This window comes from Channa argus, chromosome 14 (genome assembly GCF_033026475.1).
Source record: "Channa argus isolate prfri chromosome 14, Channa argus male v1.0, whole genome shotgun sequence".
NCBI lineage: Eukaryota > Metazoa > Chordata > Actinopteri > Anabantiformes > Channidae > Channa > Channa argus.
The window spans coordinates 9,797,248-9,819,562 of NC_090210.1; the positions used below are offsets into that span (position 1 = coordinate 9,797,248).

The 22,315-nt window shown below is 40.0% G+C and overlaps 2 protein-coding genes across 4 annotated transcripts in view; one reads left to right on the top strand and one right to left on the bottom strand.

Moving 5' to 3' along the window:
- Positions 1 to 4,203, top strand: part of LOC137098387 (low-density lipoprotein receptor-related protein 8-like) — a 69,149-nt gene extending 64,946 nt beyond the window's left edge. Inside the window, exons 17-18 of one of the 2 annotated variants that reach the window (XM_067474597.1) lie at positions 457 to 525; positions 1,688 to 4,203. In XM_067474597.1, the coding sequence (XP_067330698.1) occupies positions 457 to 525; positions 1,688 to 2,028 (410 nt within the window). In that variant the 3' untranslated portion in view covers positions 2,029 to 4,203. The remainder of the gene's footprint in view (positions 1 to 456; positions 526 to 1,687) is intronic. The other variant, XM_067474598.1, reaches the window with a different exon arrangement.
- A 1,920-nt stretch (positions 4,204 to 6,123) lies between these two features.
- On the bottom strand, positions 6,124 to 18,463 carry LOC137098388 (KN motif and ankyrin repeat domain-containing protein 4-like). Of its 2 annotated transcripts, none has more exons than XM_067474600.1 (10): positions 18,043 to 18,463; positions 12,986 to 13,046; positions 11,407 to 12,900; positions 10,217 to 10,292; positions 9,420 to 9,737; positions 9,205 to 9,289; positions 8,520 to 8,712; positions 8,287 to 8,429; positions 7,790 to 7,990; positions 6,124 to 6,864 (listed from the first exon to the last, which is right to left on the bottom strand). In XM_067474600.1, exons 2-10 carry the CDS (start codon positions 13,002 to 13,004, stop codon positions 6,781 to 6,783), a joined length of 2,613 nt encoding a protein of 870 aa, XP_067330701.1. In that variant the 5' UTR covers positions 13,005 to 13,046; positions 18,043 to 18,463; the 3' UTR covers positions 6,124 to 6,780. The 2 variants fall into 2 exon arrangements, with proteins under 2 accessions (XP_067330701.1, XP_067330700.1); XM_067474599.1 differs by having other exon boundaries at positions 6,125 to 6,864; positions 8,520 to 8,739; positions 18,043 to 18,461.
- Between the last annotated feature and the right edge of the window lie 3,852 nt (positions 18,464 to 22,315).

The window sequence follows — 22,315 nt, forward strand, 5'->3', positions numbered from 1 at the left end:
CGGAAGTGGGGTGTTAAATGTTCAAAAGGGCACATGTGCTCTGGAGTAAGTTTACTGTATATACTGTAAATAAGCGTGTTGTATATAAACCCAAATAAGCTGTGAGATGAAACTGGAGCCTGAAAGAGCCTGGATGGATGAAGAGTAAAAATGAAGAGGTCGGTATAGTGTCAAGGTCAAGCCATCATTTCCCCACTCGCTCTTTCATTTTTATTTAAACCTTTTTTCCACTATCTGTCTCGTTTTGTAAAACACTCATGGTCTTGTATGCACGATCACCTGCTCCCCGCCTCTGTCTTTTATCTCGCCTCTCTTGCCTGCCTCCCATGCTTATCTCTCACTCTATTTCTCACACATTTTTAGCCCAAATGCTTTCTCACTCTCATCCTCTGTCACTCTCCATTCTTTTCGTCCTCTCACTCTAACAACTCGATCTCGTTTTATCTTTCTCTACAGCTGGAAGTGAGAATTTCCTCCTGGGCGAGAACCTGACAGTGGCTGTTTTGGGAGTGGTCATCCCTATTGGTAAGTCACCCGAAGCTTCCTTGTCTGTGTTTGTCTGTCCACACTAAAGGCTTGCAGGGCTGCGTAACACCGCTGTCTGCCTGCTGCCTATGGCCACTCTGTTTGTAGTCCATTCTCACTGACCGAGCTGTGGCAGGATGAGAGAAGCCTGGCTCACAGCTCTTCCTTGTTGACATTTCTCAGGAGTCATTTTTTGTGCGTCTGACATCGCTGCCACATTGCATTATTCGCCTCAACCTGTGTTGGTGTGTTGGGTTCTGCTATAGCCAGTGGACTCCTTGTCAGTAGACCTTTTGTCTCTGTGTAGTTAAATAGGACACTATACTGCTGTAAAAAAACTACCCAGGTGTATGTGATAGTTGTAATGGGTCTTTTTTTAACGTGAAAAAGTAGTAACGAATTAATAGTGTGCACCTCGGCTTCTGCATAATAGAAATAGTAGTGATGATAATAGCTGAATTAGCTGAACATGCTAATGATGCAGTTTAGTTTAAATTAGATACCAATATGATGAGGCTAAAAACCAAAACCTTCTTTGAAGAGGGAGTTCAGCTTGATCAAAATGGAATATTTTCTTTTGTATAAATATGTATAGTGTAGTATAGTGTAGTGTTCTGTGAAAAATAATGCAGATTCTTCCTCTCTGCGGCGCCTGTTGAGCTATAAACAACCAAAACCAATGGAACAGTAATGCATAGTTCTGTAGTAAATGAACCTGAACAAATGATTCCACCTATTAGTTCAGATGGACTGTTCTCATTATATACTTCACAAGTTGAGTACAGGAAAAAGTATACAGGTTTTATTGGAGCTTAATGGCTATAATGTAAGAAAGCAATATTAAATTACATTTTTCATTTGCAGAGGATGCTTTGACAAAACATTAACACTAATTTAGTCCTAATCCAGGCACCTATTAGTGTTTTAAACAGCGTAGAGTTTGTGTTAGGATCTGATGGTTGGTGTTCTGCCCGAATTTGACCGGATGTTTAGCAGATCCACCGACACACACAACCCCTGAATCGCTGCTCCCACCCTCTTTGTACCCCGCATGCCAGTTCTACTCCTCTTTGTCCCTGTCATTTCATGCCATGGACTCGTTATACTTCATTAACGCTCCCCCCTTCCCATGTCCCTGCCACTGTGTGTTAAACGCATGCAGTTCCTATCGTTGCCACAGTGGTATTCGGCCTGGTCTGCACCGGAGTCTACCTGGTGTGGCGTAACTGGAGGCGCAACTCCACCAAGAGTATGAACTTTGACAATCCCGTTTACCGAAAGACCACCGGTGAGGGCGAGGAGGATGAGATCCACATTGGGCGGACTGATGGCATAGGACACCACGCACACCACCACCCATACCCACAGGGCGTCAGCATGGGGGTTGTAGGAGCAGGAGGTGGGACATGCCCACAGTTCATCGCCCTGCCACTCGGGGGCAGCGTTCCTGATCCAGGGACTCACTGGTATACAGAGCAGCCCATGCTCTCTACTGCAAAGTGACCGACAATGGCGACGACTGGAGAAGGCGGCCGCTCAGGCACACGCACATACAGTGAGGTCAGAGGTGACTTTGACTGAGTTTGCTAAAGGGAATGAACAACTGTGTCACATGCAGCCATTCACAGCCATGTCCTATGCCAATTTTCATATGAAAAACACCAGTATTAACAAGACAAAGATGGTACTTTAAAAGTAGTTTCATACCTTTTTTTTGTGCTGGAGCTGAATCAATTTTCTCTCAGGAAAATGCTGAGAATTCATTTCTGAATTATTAATGTCTCATAATTCATGTTCCTGACTATGATCTGAGCTGGAATATGCAGACTGGTTTCCCTTTTTTTGCATTGACAAATGAGTGAGGTGTGTGCTGTGTGTCTTATATTTGGTGACAGGACTAGTGAGAGATTATATTTTGTCCTCCATGTATTAATTTGGGCTCTGTGTTATTCCTGGCGGGCCATGGAGGTCTGGAAACACTGTAGGAGGAGTTCTGAAACTGGGACAGCATCTGCGTTGATGGGACAATCTGTACAGATCCATGTTAGAATCAGTCATAAATGTCATTACTGCAGTTGTCTGGTGTAGTTAACATTTTCCTACAAAGGGTTTATTTTTCCATTATGTGGTTGATTTTAAAAAGGAGCTACGCTCACATTTTGTGCTCTGGTTCAAATCAAATGCTTTTTTACGGGTAAGTCGTCTTAACATTTCACAGTGCAGCCTAACTCAGCTGATATGAGGGGTTATGTTTTTATTTCACCTTCAACACCACAGTGTTTTCTGAGAGTACCGCAGGTTGCAGACTGGAATAAAGTTAATGGAGACATACAGTATTTAGACCTTTGAAGTCTATGAGCAGGATGTCAGGTTTTTTACACAGGAGTTCTGTCTTCTTTATTGTGACATTTTAGATGTTAAATGGTTATAGAAAAGTGATAGACTGCAGCTTTTAGTCAGTCTCCAGTGTTTTGTGGTTGTGTGGGTGTGACAAGTCTTTGAGTGTTAAAAGTTTTATTTCACCATCTGCTTTTGACTGTGACATATATGGACAGAAATACATAACGGGTGCAGTGATAGTAAATTTACGGTGTTCTCCACAGGATGGAGACAATGTGCACTAGCCCTCGAAACACGCAAAAAGCATGCATAATTGTTCACCGACCTACAACACAGCCAGTCATTGTTCCCCACAAGATCCACTCACACGCATTCACAAATGTGAGCTAGATTGCAGGCCTGCTCTCGTCCTCTTCTTTCTGAAATGGCTGATATTTGAAGAGACAGTTTTGGATAGTGCAGTGTGGGAGGGCCCAGCTAGCTGCACTGTGATAACAACCTGTCATGTGATGTAACCACAGATCTCAAAACAAGACTCTGATTTAACGTCCGTAAAAATGTTTGATGCTGGTTTCGTCCCGTCATTAACAGTTACTCCATTCTTAAACCTTGAGTGTGTATGTGTACATTTTAATGCATGTGAGTGCCAATGTTCATCCCACAGCCATATTTAAAACTGTTTTGTATGCTCTTTGTTGCACAACCCTCTTAGAATGCCTTCTGTATTGTGTACTGCATGAACAAAGGTGTGTGGATACACAGGTGTGTGTGTGTTGTGTGTATGTGTCTGTGTGTGAGAGAGTGAGTGTGTGTGGCGCTAGAGAAGCTTTGAGGGTGCTTTTTGATTCATTGATTTGTAAATATGTTTTCATAAGGTTTTTTGATAATGTATTATACACTTATGTAAAAGAAAAGATGTACATAAGATTTTAGATAAAGTGTTGGTATATTAATTTATTTGTATAAAGAAGAACACTGCATTCCCTGATTGTAATTTGATTTATCCACCAAAGTGGTTTGTGTTTCTTGCTGTGCATTATTTAGCCTCTTTTTAGTGTGCAGTCCTTCTTTCCTTGTTTACCCATGTAAACCATGGTGTCCCACACCTTTGCAGCACCTGACAACCTTGTTAATCAAATGATTTGTTTTTGTGCCTTTTTTTTTTTTTTTTCTGCTTTTTTCCTCTAGTATTTTTCACAGGACAGGGATCATCCAACTACTTTACATGCAAAAGTAAAATGGTATCACCACCAAGCTGGTTCCACTTTTGATTTTCTGTAATAATTTACTTTTGAATATCTCTATATATTGATATATAAAATCTGACTGAAAACTTTCTCAGAATGTGATGCTTCATTTTTTTTCTACAAATGATCAAATGTTTTACTTGTCAAAGGCCTACTGCTTAAAGACATTTCTACATTTGCTGAACTGTGGTTCTCTTAGATGAATAAAGCTGCCCCAAGCAATTTTGTTATATTAACAATAGATCAAATGACTGTGTGTAGCGTGAAAAGTCTTGCTCATAACAACATATACATAGAGAATTACCCCTCAGTTCTACAGCTCCTCTGATCTCTGTGTTGTATTAAAGCCTCTTTTAGCTCTTTGTTTTGGTTTCTGGCCCCAACATCTGTTTGTTTCAGTCTTCCTGCAGTCATCTCCCATATGCTGATTTTATCAAATGAGCCTTGATGAACTGAATGTGTGCACCCTGCAGAGGACAATTTCTGTCACTGACAGACTACAACACAAGTTAAATTTAATAACATTAGTTAATATTGCCACATGAAATTATTTTTCATTTCAAATAAAAGTAGTAGTGTTGAAATGTCTCTATGTGCAAGGTGCATTTTATTGCTCAAGAAAACTAGGTGTTATTTATAAGAGAAAGAGTCACAGTATTTCTTCCTGAAAGCCTACACGGTCTGGTTCTACACAGCTTTGCTCTGTTTGGCAGCAGTGCTGACTAAAATGCATTTTACATTCATCCACTCTGTACTGATCCAATCAGCAAACGGAAAACAGTCATAGATAATTCCAGTCCATTATCATTATTAAACTGAAGCAGGACAAATGCCCTTAAACCTACTCTTTGTTTTTCCTCAAACACTCTATTAGAATATTATGAATTATATTTATTAGTATTAGTCTTGTAGACAAATGCGGTGTCACAGATGTTCACTGCTCCACATAAGCATAACATTTATTCAACATAGATTTGTTTGAATGGACCAAGATATTCCACTTATGAACAGATTAAGAGCCAGATAAGAATAAAACCACCTCTACCAATGAGAATGAATTTTTAAATCTGAATCACATGGGTCATGTAAACCTTAACAAATCGGATCAAAAGAGAACTGTTAGCTGTGTAAATACTTGATCTGATCTCTCTTGCTGAAATATATACATTAGAGGAGGACTAGCAAAAACGCAAATATTGTTCCCATGATCATGTCACTGCAGCTTGTGATATTTGACACCACCCTCGCTGTTGGAGTTAAGAATATTATATGTACACCGCACATTTGGAGAACACAAACATGGTCTGTGAACACAAAAATACAGTTATGAGTCCGTACATACAGTGTTTGTGGGCTCATATTTAATCTAGGACACTTCATAGAAGAAGCTGATTCCATCTCCATCTATCTGTCTTTCCTTCCCTGGGTATATTTGCCCAGGGTCATTACAGCAGCAGGGCAGTCAGTCAGCTGTGCACGAAAAAAATCCTCAGGGGGAAATGAGGTGGCTTTGCTCTTTCAGACAGAAATCCAGCTTCATCCAAGTCCCTTCACTCATCATTTTGTCTTTCAGCCCTCACAGAAAAACTAAAGCTCTGCCCCTTACTGTTTCCCAGGAGGTTAGAACAACAAAGGGCTCAAACACATCTGCTTTCATGCCTGGCTGGGCCATTCCAGCTGCAGTACAGCTGGATTGCAGGTGAATCATGGTATCTTCTCTCACAGTGGAATTAGAAGAATTTTGTGGGTGTCATGTTTCAAATTGTGTGTCACACTTAAAAAGGATCGAATCTAATCCCTTTGCCATGCTTATGTTAGAATTTAACATTTATGTATATTCTTGCTTTCTGTATGTGTGTCATATTTAATTTGACTGATGGAAGTGATAGTGGAATGGAAGAGTACCGCCACCTGCTGGTTGGATTTGTCACTATGGCAACAAATGTTTGTTTTACTACAACCTGACAGTTAAACCCCGTATTTAAAGGATGTTTGCATTATTAAAATGACACAATATCAAGTTTTTTACCATTTTATTAAGAACAAAGAATGTCTACATCAATATAGAAATTGCTAATGGGTGAAATTAACAAATTAGTTTTTTGGCACCAGAAATGTGTTTCTTTGATGTGCTTTGCATGCAGCAAAAGTCAAGTGCTTTACATTTCTTGATATATTTTAGACGTGTAAAAAGTGCTGCGCTGTTGTAGAAATGCAAATAGCATTATGTATTATTTGTCTAGCAAAGTGGCCTGTGATAGGAAAAATTTGTTAAAAGCAACATATTCATTTGACCACTATAATAAACATATAATAAATATACTTTTCATTGTATAGTTTGCAGAGGGAAGCTGCTACTCGATGTGCAAATAAGGCCCAACTATGAACATCAATTAAGACAACAGAAAGACACATAACACATTTACTGTACACTGCATCAGTAACCGTGAGACATTAGTCATCCATGCATGTCATACCATTCCAAAATAGTAATAATACTCATGCAAAAATCCAAGATTTAAAAACAATATCATGAATAAAAGGCTTAATCCAAGCATACAGCACCAGCATTAAACTTGGTTTCAACATTTCTCAGTCAGGAAAGAGCACATGTAAGAGGATTGCATGCCTGCAGAGATTTTTTTCCAGTTTTCCAGAGGTGCAGAGCTCAAGCTTTAGAGTAGGCCTGCAAGAGTGCAACTGTATCCGTGTGGGAACCCTGCATTGCGATACAGATTGCAGTCTGACCAAGCTGGAGAACAGGAGGAAACAAAAAGATATTAGGATACTAGGATCAAGTTGTAGATGGTAAAGTCTACATCTAAATCAATTAAAATTTAGATTTTTTTATTTTTTTTTCAATAGAAATATGTTCCATCATAATGTGGAAACATGCAGATGAAACCCCCTTTACTCTTATTGGTATTTATTGGTATATAAAGAGGACAGTAGACTTGTAAACTTGTATACTTTTAATGTGCAGCTCCCAGCCTCTCACAGTATGGACTAAATATATAACAAATAAATAGGGTTGCATTTTCAGTTCCTGACAAAAAGTAAAGTAAAATATTGTAAAATATCGTATTGTAAAATATTGGCATAGATTAGAGATTGGACACCCATGATCAGTGGTGTTTTATTCTCTTAAACTCTGTACTTTAAAGGCAGACTGATTCAAACGTTGAAGATACATATGCATTCTGTTCTCCCTGCCCCCACTTGCTCCAGACAGGCAGAACTGAGTGAGATTTGTTTCACTGTAGCCATGCTTATTCCTGGGAAAGCTCTATTCTGCCTCACCTAGACTGTAAATCTACTCACGTCCACACAGTGTGAGTCAACGAATTCTAGCTTTTACCTTAGTTCTTCTTTGAATGTCTTAAATTAAATAGTAACAAATACCACAGAATTTTACAAGAGAAACGGAGCTGAACATCAGCTGAACTAGTCTGCAATTTAATTTGCGTCCTGTTTGTTCTTAAACTTAAAAAAATTATTATCCAATTACATGTGATTCCTTTTGTATAATATGCATTAAAAACATCACAGACAGAATTCTTGCACTGCCTGTATGTTTCATTAGTGGCAGTTAAAATAACAAAACTTATTAATGTTCCTGTATTTAAGGATAATATTGAATGTAAATAGTTCACTACGCCTATTTCCATCATTATTACCTTGTTCTTCAGGGTGAGGTCACACTGACTCCTCTCCAGCAGCAGCCTTATGATGTGTGTGTTGCCCCTCTCACATGCGAACATAAGGGCTGTTGTTCCCTGGTTGTCCTGGATGTTAGCATCTGCCCCACAGCTCAGCAGCAGGCGAACCATCACAACACGACCATGTCTCACTGCCAAGTGTAGAGCTGTCTGTCCTGTCTGAGTGGAGAGGGAGATACGATTAGTTAGAAAAAGTTTTATCATGTTATTTTAATTTTTCTCTTGTGTAATAAACACTACACTCTACATTTCCCATAATACCACTCAGAGACCCCCCCCTCCCTCTATTGAAAGTTGTTTTTTCAGTTTACATTGTAAGACCTCATCATCATTTATTTCAGAATGTAATGAGGCAAAAGAGGATCTTTAATATTGTGGACGTGATTGGTTAGATTTAATCTTATATTTAGTCCTCAGAACATTTTTATAAGTTTTATTGATTGTGCATTGGTTACCTGGCTGGAGCGAATGTTAATATTGCTGATCTCCATTAGCTTGCGGACCACCTCCATGGAACCAGGGCCATCAGGGGCCGTCAGTGAGGCCAGCATCACTGCTGTGTAGCCAGCATTGTTCTGAAGGTTCACATTACTTACACCTGTGTTAAAAAAAGGCCACAATTTTTAGTTCTTACAAGCCAATTATTCCATTGTACAAAAGCTCTGGCAACACAGCAGGCTGCTGTCACCTGTGTCCAATAGAAGGGTGACAATGCTGTAGTTGCTGTGGGAGATGCTGTAATGCAGAACTGTGTTGGTGTTGTCGTCTTCTAGGTTCACAAGAAAGGCCAGCAGTGAAGGTGTGGTTTTCTTCACCTCTTTCAGGTACACAGCCACCGTGCTGGCTACTGAAGTCTCCTCTGCTGCTGCACTGAACCAGTGCTGAAACAACACAATCAGCGCCTTCCTCTGGATAATAAAAAGGATCTTCCTCAATCTTTCTCAACATGGATTTTGCTAAAACAGTTTTCAGTAATTTTATTAGGTAACTTCAAAGCAATAATAAGTGAGATATTGTTCACCACCAAGCCGATAACTTAAGTCTATCTGCTTAGCAGGTTGTGTATAGTTTATCAGTGCTTCCATTGATTACATCTAAAATTAAGGTTATTAAGATCCAAAAGAGTGAACCAAAACACCGGAGATCTGGGCCAAAAAACCAAACCAATGATCAGAAAGATGCTAAAGTGCCCCAGAGAGTAGAGTTTGATAATTCTCTGAGGGTTTGTGAGGGTTTGTTTGATAATTCTCTGAGGAAGGTCATTATACACACAACATTTCATTCATCACTGATGTAACAATATTGATCGATGCAGCTTTAGGATCGGATTAAATGAAGATCCACATTGCTGAGTTGGAATCCAAGGTACTCACCGTGTCCTTATTGGGGTTTTTCATGTTGTCCATGTGATCACTGAGGAACTGACAGGCAGCCATGAAGTCTTCACTCACTGCCTCACTAAAAGAAACATCACTCAGTAAGATGGAATGAAAAGTAGATTTTTTGTCGGAGCTATTCCCTAGACACATCACATTTCATTACATTTCCCAAGCAAACACTGGTAAGGCATTTGTTCTGGTTCTCTCACCTGCCCCCGGTGGTTGTTTCAGAGCCAGGGTACACTTCCATCTGTTCTCCTGGGGGCTGTGGTTTCATCCTGGCTGCTGTCTCCAAAGACATTACATCTCCATCTGTGTGCCCTGATCCTGTTCCTACTGATATCATCTGTCTGTTTGGACTCATTTGGCTCTTCCCTTCTACCCAACTCTTCTCTGAGTCTGTGTTCAAATGGGCAGCAGCCATCTCCCCAGGGCTGGTGCTGTTCCCCTTCTGCTCCCGATCTCCATGTTTGCTCTGGTTCATGCCATCCTGCCCATGTAGTTTTATACTTGTGGTTATTTTACCTCTTTTGAAAAATAAAAGAAAAAACTGTGAGATGTGAGATTTAACGATGAAATCAATGTCCCCAAAAACTTCACTAATTGTTCGCAGTCCAATATCTTTTTGCAATATTTTATATTTAGCAATACACATAGAAGCCAAACCACCATTTTCCCTGCAGTGAATGAGTTCAGTAATTTACAGCACAGTCAAATATGTTTGAAAGAGATTTCTGATGCATTATTCATGTTACAGACAGACAATTCAATTAATATTGAGCCTGGATAATTTTCTGTCTGTTCTATTTTAACTTAGAAGGATAAAATAAATTCTAATTTTAGGCTTTGTTTATACTGCTAAAGCAGCAGCATTGTTTATCTTGCAATCTATAATTATGTTTTTCTCCATCAGAACCATACAACAGTAGCCTAAAGAACGTCAAGTAAAGTAACCAATAATCATAACTCTGAAGGTTGCTAAAGCCGCTGAGAGTTATTTACTAACCCATCATCGACACCCCCCAAATGTTCGCTATTTGACGTCTGGCTGCATCCATCTCGCTGCTTGACAGATTTATAGCCTGTAGGGAAGACAAACGGGAGGATGTGTTGAAATGACAAAACACTGCTGAACTACAACATTACATGCTACTGATGAAGGACATTTTTGACATGTTTTGTGTCTTATTATGATTCTTTTGGACACCACTACTTCTTCACAGCTGTGAGTCACACACTTGTCAGTAAATACCAACAAAAGCCCCAACCAACACTTACCATCACCATCACTTTACATCCCTCAACTGACAGTTGACAAGACAACATCATGACGCAACATCTTTTCAGGTAAATTGTAACTGAATTAGATTTTTAGGGTTGACTTTTGGTGCAAAAGAGATAAAACCCCCTGTTTTTTGGCAGCACTTTTCTACTGTGAGACTAACATATGGCTACAACTGGAAACACATTTAGAAACACTTTGAAAGGATATGGTGTTTCCTTATTAAGATTAAAATGTGCTTGTGGTTGAATAACAACAGCCAAAGTCCACACACCAACTCGCTGTTAGTTCTGTGTTGATCCAGCTGTTAAACTGAATATGTGGAAATTGTTTCTGTTTTGTGTAACTGTAACTGAATACTTGAGCTCAATTTTACTCAGGTTTTGCACTAAACACCACTTCACTTGTTTTTTGCACAGCGCTGAATTTTTGATGAGCCAGCAACAACTCCTCTGTGTACTTTTATTTTTGCACGCTAGATTATTAGCCACTTTTACCAGGGCAAAGATCCACACTCGAACCACATCACAATTAAATACAAGTAATAAACTTAAAAGGTTTAATCAGTCAAATAGAATCCACATTAATAATCACTTTTGAAAAACTTGAGTCAAGTCAAGACACGAGGACCATCTACAGTAGTTATACTAGTGTAGCAAACAGCCTGACATTTTTTTTCCCAAACCAAGTCCAAACCACAATATTATGATTCAATCTCCCTTCAAATAATGTGAGAGCTCTGTCTCTCAATTTAAAGCCTCCCAAACATGAAGTCAGAGTGCTTCACTGTACTAACGATTGTTAAATCGGTCTGTTAATCTTTGTAAAGGGCACAAAAATGTTTAGGGGAATTTTGAGGAAATATATTTGATTTAGTAATAACACAGACATAATGAGCAATCTGTGGACTGTACCTCCATGCTGGGTCCTGTCTCCATCACTGTGTCCATGCTGTGTGTAGTAAGAGGTAAGGATGTTAACAAGATCCATCATCTCCTCCTGCAGAGAGTTAACTTTGGGGTCTGGGTGCCTTAGAAGTTTACCGTCTTCGCCTGACTTCCTTTCTCTACACAAATACTCCCACTGCTGATTCAGGAGCCTCTTGATCTTCTTTATGTGGTGGATGACCACTGCTGTGTCCTCAGCCGAAGCCACACCAGGATCCACAGATGCTAGTGGACTCCTTTCAGCAGACGTGGGATCAACTGCGAAATCTTGCTGTTGACTTTTTTGCCCGTTTGTTGTAATAGTTTCTGCGGCACCAGAACTGTCAAGGCTTCTCGAAGAAGATGCTTTATCATTATCTGGTTCAATGGCTCTCTCTACCATCTCATCTCTGTCTTGTTCTACCACTACCCTCTCTGCGAGAACCCATGTGGCAGGATTCCTGGTGATGTGCTCAATTTTCTCGTCTTTCCTTTTGCTCTCCTCCTGTTGCTCCCTAAGCAGCCCTAAGGCCCTCTGGAGCTCCAGGCCTGTTTCGTGGAGCTTCTGCTCCAGTACAGCTACCTTAGCCTGCAGGGACGTCACTGTCAGCAGCTCGTCTAGGTCTGTACTAGTCCTCCACTCATGTGTTGGATTAGAGGCAAACATGATATGACTTTCATGCTGAGGCCTTTTGATGTCTTTGGCGCCATGATGGGACAAGGTGTGGGAGTCTGTGGTTCCATTCATCGAAGTGGGATAGATTTGTGGATTCATGCCATAACGTAGCCTTTCTCTTTCTTCCTGGAGGATGCAGATCTGAGCTCGGAGCTCTGGAATCACTCTTACCTCCATCTCCAGTTCCCCTACACGTTCAAGGGCTTCTGTCAGGCGTCTCAACAGCCCTGAGCCTTCCTGGGGGCGAGGGCTTTCTGGGGAGTAGAAGACGTCTTCACAGGAAGTGTTTCTCCCTCCGAGGTGATCCCTCGAGTTTCGGAGGCTGCCTGGGTCTTCCGCAGTTTCTGATCCTTGTCTCAGAAGCACTGTGAGTGGCAGACTAGAGGCACGGAGGAGATGGGGTCTAATGTGCTCCCCTAGAGGTTGCTCATCAAATTCCTTCATTCTGGCCTCCATCTCTGCTAGGGTTTTGAACCCTGTGGGAGAAAGGGGCGACCTATGATCATTTGCCCAAAATGTGTAGCCATGATGATGGGTGTCTGACCTCGGGCCAAGAGCGCCAGTAGACCCCCAAGGACTTGGGCGATAGCCACAAGCAGAAGGGTTAATGTGTCTGGGAAGCGTGCTTGCCCGAGGGACTTTGCTACGTCGCTGGATTGGGACTCTTCTGATGGTGTTGCCTTTTTCAATGTCATCTACGTATTTCAGAAAGTCCAGGTCAAGTCGGAAGCCATAGGGAGTCTCTACTGAGTAAGGGGGCTTCCCTTTAATTCCATTTTCTGTTGTTTTATGAGGAGAAATGTTTCCTGTAAACATTTAATCGTTAATTTATTATCTATCACAAATAAATGTCTAATGTGCTATTATTTTGCAATTTGAATGACTTTTTACCATTTTGTCCTTCCATCATTGTGCTCTCTTCAGTTCTCAGAACAATGTGTTGTCACATTATCTGTCAACGCAAACAACACAATCAAAATAGAGGAATGAATTAAGTCATGCATGCACAAAGAACATGCTAAAATATTTCTAGAATTGGCAGAAGTGGCTTTTGTGCAGTTGATTAACAAAAAATAGTTATCCAATAGGACACCAGTAGATTAAATCATATGCCAACTAGACTTCTTTCTTCTAGGCTTTCACTACTCATCCAAGTAGCTTCTTCAGACTAATTCAACCCCACCACCCCCTTCATTCTACCTGAAATAGCATATTGCATGATACACACACATGCAGTAACATCCAGTTGCTTTTTCTCTTCTTTTCTCTGATTCTTTGCTTTTTCCAACAATTTTTGTCACACTCTCACTGTTTCATTTCTTCCATGCATTGGGCAGCTATTATTCAACAGTGGCAGGCCTGATGTTCACTTGATTACAACCCTGCCATCCAGAATGGAGAACAGAAAATAGCTTAAGACTGTTAAGCCCAGCAGCCATGGCCGGAGTAGCAAAATATACTCCTACAGATATAAATACAGACAACCATTGTTCTGACTCATGATTTTCCTCCCTTCCCGCACTCTCAGTGCCTCCTACAAGGTCTGTAGTCTTCTTTCTTTCTGACTGTATCTTCTATTGACTATCTCATGTTTCATTCAAAGTATTTGTACTGTGCTTGATGTTTACAGTGCTTGGCTTTACTGCCCTTTCTTCTCTTTAAATAGCCTGTACAACAGAGAATAATCTGTAGTCTTAGACTGTACTTTATTGTCATTCAGTGTTTCTCACCTACAGTGGACAAACAGAACAATATTTTGTTTCAGTGGTTCTGGAAACATTGCAATAATAAAATATAAATATGTAATCAAAATATGTTTACTCTACTATAGGTTCAGTAGTCATCGTCCTTACCTCACTCTCTCAATTTCTCTCCCTCCCATCGTCACCTCCTCCCGCCACCTCCCCACCCTCCTGACCACTAGTCTCTGTGGCAGCTTGCTATGCTTTTGAGGCACCACAGCCACCAAGTTGTAGCCCCAAACAATGTCAGCTATGCAGTAAACAGACACATACCACCAAATGGGCCTGCTGGGAATTTTGTCCTCCATCATTCACACACTTTCTGATGGCCAGCAATAAACAACAACAAATCTGCAAATTACCGATAAGAATATCTATATTTTCACAACCATGTAACATGAAACACGCATGGTTATACTGAGTACATATTATTTTCTTCTTTACATGTAATCCCTTTCTTTTTAGAAGTCGATTCATTGTTCTCCCTTATTTTAGTTCTGAGGCACCACCATTACAAGCTGCAACAGACATTCATCCATTATCTGTCACCACTTTTCATATTTGGGTCAAGCTGCAACATTAAAGTACAAATAACTACATGTAATTCAAGGATATGTTTCACTATATTATATATGGGCCATTCTAATTTTATGTTTTATTCTTAAATGCTTATGTTTTTGTACTTTAACATAAGTAAAACTAATGTTAAAGTACTTATATTTTGACATTTATGTTTATATAACTATTTCTCCACTACCATATTGCTATGCTTACTAAATAAAAAGATATAACTTCCTCCACTTCGAGTTAATCCCTGACTTTGCTGTTTTTCTATTGTGTTGGACAGGTAGTGTACAATAAGTACTCAAACTGTTTTGCTAAAACAGCAGCCTGCACTGGGTAATGAGAGTGGTGAGACTGAACCATGAAAAATCCAAATGTAGGCCAGAAACTGAAAAGAATGAGTTGAAAAATACCAAAAAGGAGAAAAGTTCTAAAGTTCAGGAGAACTACAGAATCACCTGATTCAAGGTGTTTCAAAAAGTAGGAATTACAGAAGCATGAACACTACCGTTTATACTGACTTTAATCAATAAAGCATTTTTTCTAAAAATGATTTTGACAAAAAGAAAACACATTTTCCAATGTTGATTGTTATAAAACATTAGAAGCAAAAAAAACTGTTGGCCTTGAAGAAAACTAATACACATGTCATACATCAAAATGGATACAGTGCATGTTTTAATATGTCAGTAGGGTTTTCTGTTGAGAAGAACCTTTCAGCAATCGATTTGACAAGTCTACGTTTAGCCTGTGTAGGTGTTAAACTAAAGTACATGTCAGCAGAGGAGACACAGATGTGTGTTCACTTTACAGACTAATAAAAGGTTATTTAGTTGAATGTCCTACAGGTAAACTGACAAACCAGGAGGGCTGTAGCTTTACATTTATCGTAAAGCTACAGAAGCTTTTATTAGGAAAAACACCTTAATGTTCAGTACACACTGGGACTGTACTCAGCATTGATTTAGTCCATCAGCACTGTACTGAATAGCAGAGCACCTGTTCCAGCAGATGACATCTCAATCAGTCTCACTGCTGGCTCTGTCACAAAGTTCAGGCAGCCAGTCGTAAAGAATGTCAACACAGCTTCACAGCTTTTCAAAATTTCAAAGAGTTTTTATATGGGACTGAGGAAGAGATGTAATTTTTTTTTTATAGTTTAAGGATAATTAGATTGTTATGATAAATTACTAATTTCTTGATTTCAGACAAACAAAATGGGATCCAAGCGGCAGTAGCTTTCTTGCACATAAATTTAGACATAGTTTCTTTCTGGCCAGGTCACCACAGAGGAAACAATATAGCGGAGTTAGGTTTACGCATTTCCCGAGAGACATTGCCTAACTCTGTCCACATTTCCATGGCACAGGTTTTAATTGTGTATGCTTGGAGCAGTAGACCCACCTCACAGGAAACCCAAGAAATGAAACATAAAATATTCGCCTTACCCCAAACAGGCCCCAGCCAAAGAGTACTGCACAGCACTACAAAACTGCTTCCTCTGCCCACATCAAACCTAGTCCAAAGACAAGCATCTGAGTGAGTTTGAGGTTTTCTTGGGCTTTTTAAAATAAAGGTTTCCTTTGTGTCAACCTAAAGCTCTTGTGTGAACAGTTATTTTACTTTATTTGAGATCTTTTCATCTTCACTTATCCACAATAGTCGCTTCTCTCCTCCTCTGGGTAAATCTGTCCCTTTTCGGGTAGACCTTTCGATTCTCCCTGCATCAGCATAAACCTCATAATCACAACATTTCTATCCACAGCATTCTTTACCAAAGCCACAAATTAAATATGACCTCATGACACAGAGAGAAGCGACCTCCCTACGAAGCTAAGATGAATGTTCAGATAAGGACAAAGGGTTTGTTTTAGTTTCAAACTATATGGTAACTGCAGCAGGTAATATTTAGTTTAGTCCCCGATGGCACCAGCAAAGATTATTGCAGTTGTCATTTTTAACCAGTGATGGAGCTACTGTATAGGAATCAAATCCAACATTTTTGTTGCTGATATAAGAAAATGCCTTTTTTAGCAGGGTCAGTCACCATTGGTTGACTGGATCTAAACATCTAGACTGAAATATCTAAATATCTAATGTTTAACAATTTAATGGATTTCCATGAAAGTTTATACACATTTTGGCCTCTAGATTATAACTTTGTTGATGACGATTCTAATGTCCTGGTAACAAGAAGATGGATCGCCATGACATGCAGACACTCACATTCCCCTCAGAGTGACTTCCAATAGTGTTGGTCATTACCCTGCATTCATTTGTGCGCAACTTTGGTTTAGTACTTCAAAGTACTTCAAACCTATTGACAGTCTCATTTGTGCCTTGTGACCATTAGTAAAAATTTGCACGCAAACATGCTAAACTAAGCACAGTAAACATTATAACAACTTAACATCTTTATGATAAAACATTAACACACTGACTTTAGCATTTAGCTCAAAGCATCACTACACACACTGCACAGTATATACAGTATGACCTTAAAGAGATGATACCATCTTTTTACAACTTAAGAATTCACTTCTTACAATCTTGCATTTCTGCTTTCATGGGTTCACGTGGGATGAACTTTAAGATATCAGTTTGCACACTCACTCATTTTCTCCCCACCATCGTGTTTTCTGTGTTTGGATGGAACCGCTTTTTGGCACCATTATACCTGACTTCTACAATTTGAGAATGTGAACCCTGGCAGTGAGATGTTAAAACTATTAAACGGTGCTGCCTTTATGCACACATGCTTCTTTTATTCTTTCTCACCAGCTATCAGCCTGTACACTATATACAGTATGCCTGCATGTTTTCTTGTCTATGTTTCTGTTCCCAGAAAAATCAATCCTGTCCTCCACTTTTTGGCTGTACAGACTGTGGTTTTTCCAGTGCATAACTCTAAACCTTGTCTTCTGTTACAAGCTGATTTAGAAACCAGAGCCAACTGCGCTCTTGCTTTCCCCTTCTGCTCTATCTGTCTTTTCTTTTTTCTGTCAAACTCATATTTTTTGCTCACTGCCTTTTTAAAGAGTTCATAGAAATCCTGCAAGTTCTGTCATCTTTTTTCAGTTAGTAAATCTTTATCATGGGATTTTGGAGCATTGGAGTAGCAGTGCTCCTATTCCAGTAACAACATATTCAGTTGGCATCTAAGCCTCAGTGAGTGGTATGTTGAGCTAAAGCTCATAGGATGTAACAGCTGCCAGGGGCTTCATGCAAGAAAGAAAGCGATGGTTTGTTAACATGGCGAGGTTAAAATAGTGCATCTGCTGTCTGGGTGTGTGTTCACATGCATGCATATGTTTGTGCTGGTTCAGGCTCTTTGCTGTACATCACGTTTAAAATATAGGTGCAATAAAATGTAAATATAATTCACAATTTACTCTTTAAACAGCAAAGTTGTTCCCCTGAAAGTGTGATTAGTATTCAGGGTGTGCCCAGAAGTCCACTCCATGCAGTTTGTTAAATCACTTTAGAGTCAAAAGCTTTTCTGACCCTGAATGTAGATCAGCCAGTCTCAGATTGAAGACTTTCAAGGTCAACATTTAGCATCTCGGCTCTGATTAACTAGCCAGTACAACAGCTCTCCCCCTGGACCGAAATATATGATGTGAATATTTAATAAAAGCCTACCTTGTCACGTGTGCACAATAGTTTCCTCCACTTTGTCTTGTTGATGCGAGTGTGCCAGACAGTCAACTCCAGTCTGCCTGCAGTCGACTCCAGCCTGTCTGTGTCGTGAGAACGCAGGGAGGTGCTGTCAGGGCGAGTGGCATGCCGCGGCTGTTTGGTAAATGCCAACGTGCAGCTCATGCCATAACAGAAGCCGTGGATGCTTGTGTTTAAAAGAGAGCAAGGAGGAGCTTGTGAACATGCCTTTCCTACCGTAGCTCCTGTTCAGTTAGAGTGACAAGTGGGAAGCTAGACATTAGAAAACACACCCTCTCACCCTCTCTGGGCCTTAACCCAGAACCGGCATAACAACGGTCCTGGACTTTATTTTGTTTTGTTCTCTGCACTCTCTGCCCCCTGATCCACTCGCTAACAGACCCTCTCCTGTGTAATTCTAACACCTGTTCCCTCTCTTGCTCTTGTTCTCACTCTAGCTTCTCTCTCTCTCTCTGTCAGTCTTACTTCCTGTTTCCCGACTCTTATTTTGTAATTCCTGTGTTTCCACATCCACTTCACACACCTCTAATTGTTAACAAATGTTCCCGATCCGCTCCGTCTATACGCACGCTTAGTTTGGTTGTTCTTGGACCCGTTCTGAGTCTCTCTGTGCACGTTTTGGTTTCCTGGTTCCTGGTTCCACCTGTTTCTTACCTACCTCGTTCCTGCTTTATTTTAGTTTTCCTGCTTTTGTTTTCTTGCATTATATTTCTGTTCATTACCACAGCTCTTAGTTTGCCCCCCAGCTCATCTACACCCCTTGTTAATATTTTCCCTCTTTTCACGTGCCCTTAGCCCTTCTAGTTTTCGGCAGACCGCAGACAAATGCATTTATGGTATCAAATCATACCAGAGCGACCTTTTCATGATGACTGACTTGTTGACGTGGGAACCGCTACCTGAGATGCGCACCGATAACTCGTTGAGGTGCCAGTGCAATCAAATATTTGGAAGCGAAGGGTTGTTTGTATGTATTTGTTAATTTATTTACAAGACAGAGCACGAGGAAAGGGTGTCAATCGGGGCTGCAAATTATTATTGAATTTTTAATTTTTATTTATGCATTTATTTTGAGGGCTTGCAGCAGCGGCCCCCTTCAGCAGGTGGCGCCCTAGGTGACCGCCTCTACGGCCTGTGCCAAGAACCGGCTCTGCATTAGCTAATAGGATTTGAAAGGTGAAGTCAGCTTGGAAAGACAGTCGCATTTCTGGGACACTGGTGACAACATGTAAAAATATGGACCATCTGGTATGAAGTTAGAGAAAGCACCAGCATCACCTTACTGTGTACCGTCCATAATCATCTCAGATACAGTGCATCCAGAAAGTTTTCATATTAATTATTTTTACATTTTCTTATGTTACATCCTTATTTCAAAATGCATTAAATTCATTATTTTCCTCAAAATTCTACAGACAATATCCAATAATGACAACCTGAAAGACGTTTGTTTGAAATCTTTGCAAGTTTATTAAAAATAAAAAACGTACATGTACATAAGTATTCACTGCCTTTGCTTAATACTTTGTTGAAGCATGTTTAGCACCAGTTACAGCCTCAAGTCTTTTTGAGTATGATGCTACAAGCTTGGCACAACTATTTAAGGGCAGTTTCTCTCATTCTTCTTTGCACTACTTCTCAAGCTCCATCAGGTTGGATGGGTAGCGCTGGTGCACAGCCATTTTCAGATCTTTCCAGATCGACTGGCCGCTGACATTTACAGAGTTGTCCTGTACCCACTCCTCTGTTATCTTGGATGTGTGCTTAGGGTCGTTGTCCTGTTGAAAGATGAACTGTCGCCCCAGTCTGAGGCCCAGAGTCCTCTGGAACAGGTTTTCATCAAGGATATCTCTGTACATTGCTGCATTCATCTTCCCCTGGCCACTCTACCATACAGGCCTCATTGGTGGAGTGAGATGGTTGTTCTTCTGGAAGGTTCTAATCTCTCCACAGAGAAATGCTGGAGCTCTTTCAGAATGGCCATCAGGTTTTTGGTCCCCCTCGCTGACAAAGGCCCTGGTCTCTCAATCGCTCAGTTTGGCCGGCCGCTCAGCTCTAGGAAGAGTCCTGGTGGTTCCAAACTTCTTCCATTTACAGATGATGGAGGCCACTGTGCTCATTCTGACCTTTAATGCTGCAGAAACTTTTCTGCACACTTCCCCAGATCCGTGCCTCTATACAATCCTGTCTCGGAGGTCTACAGACAATTCCTTGGACTTTATGGCTTGGTTTGTGCTCTGACATGCACTGTTAACTCTGGAAAGGTGCATGCTTTTCCAAATCATGTGCAATCAACTGAGTTTCCCTAAGGTGGACTCCAATCAAATTGTAGAAACATCTCAAGGATGATCAGTGAAAACAAGATGCACCAGAGTTCAATTTCAAGTGTCACGGCATAAATACTTATGTACATTTGATTTTTTGTTTTGTTTGTTTTTTTTTATAAATTTGCAAAGATTTCAAACAAGTTAAAATTCAAAACATTTCATATTGTCATTATTTTTATTTTTTGTAGAATTTAGAGGAAAATAATGACTTTGATCCATGCTAACCTTGCTGTTACAGAATGTGTACCCCTATCTAGTGTGGTCTCTCTCCTCTACAACAAAGTAAACAGGGGGAAATCATAGGGCTTGGTGCCATCCATGGGGGTTAATGCTCTCAGCGCATACTTGTCATTTTTCTGTATCATCTTTCAAAGTGTTACCAGCATCTTCCACTGGGCCACCACCATCATGCCAGGAATCATTTGCTCTTTAGAAAGGCAGTAGACCATAAGTAACTACTGTCTGGTCTGGTTGTCTGTCCTTTACAACAAATTTTATTGAGATAATTTGCAAATAGATTATCTGTCCTCCACTTTGGTTCAGACTCAACTAACTCAACAACTGTTAATTGATTGCAGTGATGTTTGGTGCTGGCACTGTTGTCCCCAGGGAGAAAACCCTTCGGGTACCAGTGATCTCTCAACTTCTCTAACAGATCAAAGTGTTAATTTGTCCAGTGAAATCTCCCAAATTATATTAGTACCAACTTATTATATAAGTATATAAGTCAGAGTTGGAATCAACAAGTCTTCCAACCTTTACATTTATATAGTTAATTTGTCCTTATACACTCTTATACAGACAACAGAAAACAAAGGCCCCGTATAGGTAAACAGGCGTCTGTTGAAATTGTATTCATTTAGCAACTGTAACCAAAATGTCAATGGCAGTTTTACACAGTTTTTGCCATCACCACAGCATGAAAACTGTGCAAACATAGTGGCTTGGTAAGGTTACGCAAAAACATCAGCATTTTAAATTTTCTCCCAATCTCCTTATCATGTTTCTTCTGTAACTGTATGTTGAGGTGGAAGTGGCTCAGTTGTTTCACCCATGCCAAAAGAAATGTTTTCCATTTGTACTAAGTGTGTTCTATAATGGTAATTGTTGATCAGTTGCCAACCATCGGCATCCAACTAACTTAGAAAACAAACTAGACAGGATGGTGTGAAAAATCTATGACATGATGATGCAGGAGATCTGTTTAAAAAGCTGCAACCACTGCCTCTTGCCCAACCATGGATGGAAAAGGAATTAGCGAGAATTAACAAGAAATACTCCTTTTCCATTACCCATGCAGACAACTGACTCAGAGAGGGATTGTGGTTTACCTCGAGAAAGAGAGAGAGAGAGAGAAAAAAAAAAACGTCTTTATTGGATGAAATGACTACTGACGGACCACATATTGCAGAAAGCTTTGCCAAAATGCAAATATGTTCGCAAAGGCAGTTTTAGAGAAAGATATAGAGATGTATCATATTTGAAGAGAAATGTGGGGTATAATGCAATGCACTGAAAATATTTGTTAAAAAATTAGTTATTAATTATTAACTAATGCAAATAAATGTTTTGGGCCCACAAAATGAAATGCATGAGCCACAAGGCTTTTCCGCTGCAGGTCATTAATTTTCTTCACACTTCACTATTATTACTTGTCGAAGCTGCCTCCCGGTTGAAAACTTAGCTAGAGACAAGCTAAATACTGCCAGGAGACAGGTTCTCTTTTTAGCAAAAAAGTATTATTATTTTTTTTTTTTTTGCTGCAAAATTTTCACATTTTGTGTTGCCAAACCTAATAATCCTTGTCAGTATTCCTTTTGCTTTTGTCTAAACTGTATGTAAACTATATCATGCAATTTTACTAATAGAGTTGGTAGATGTTGACACTGAACCTATAACATATGTTTTAA

Coding starts and splice junctions, on each gene's coding strand:
- LOC137098388 (XM_067474599.1), bottom strand. Junction 8,740..9,204: donor AAAACCCCAATAAGGACACG/GTGAGTACCTTG, acceptor TTTATTATCCAG/AGGAAGGCGCTGATTGTGTT. Junction 7,991..8,286: donor TTAACATTCGCTCCAGCCAG/GTAACCAATGCA, acceptor CTCTCCACTCAG/ACAGGACAGACAGCTCTACA.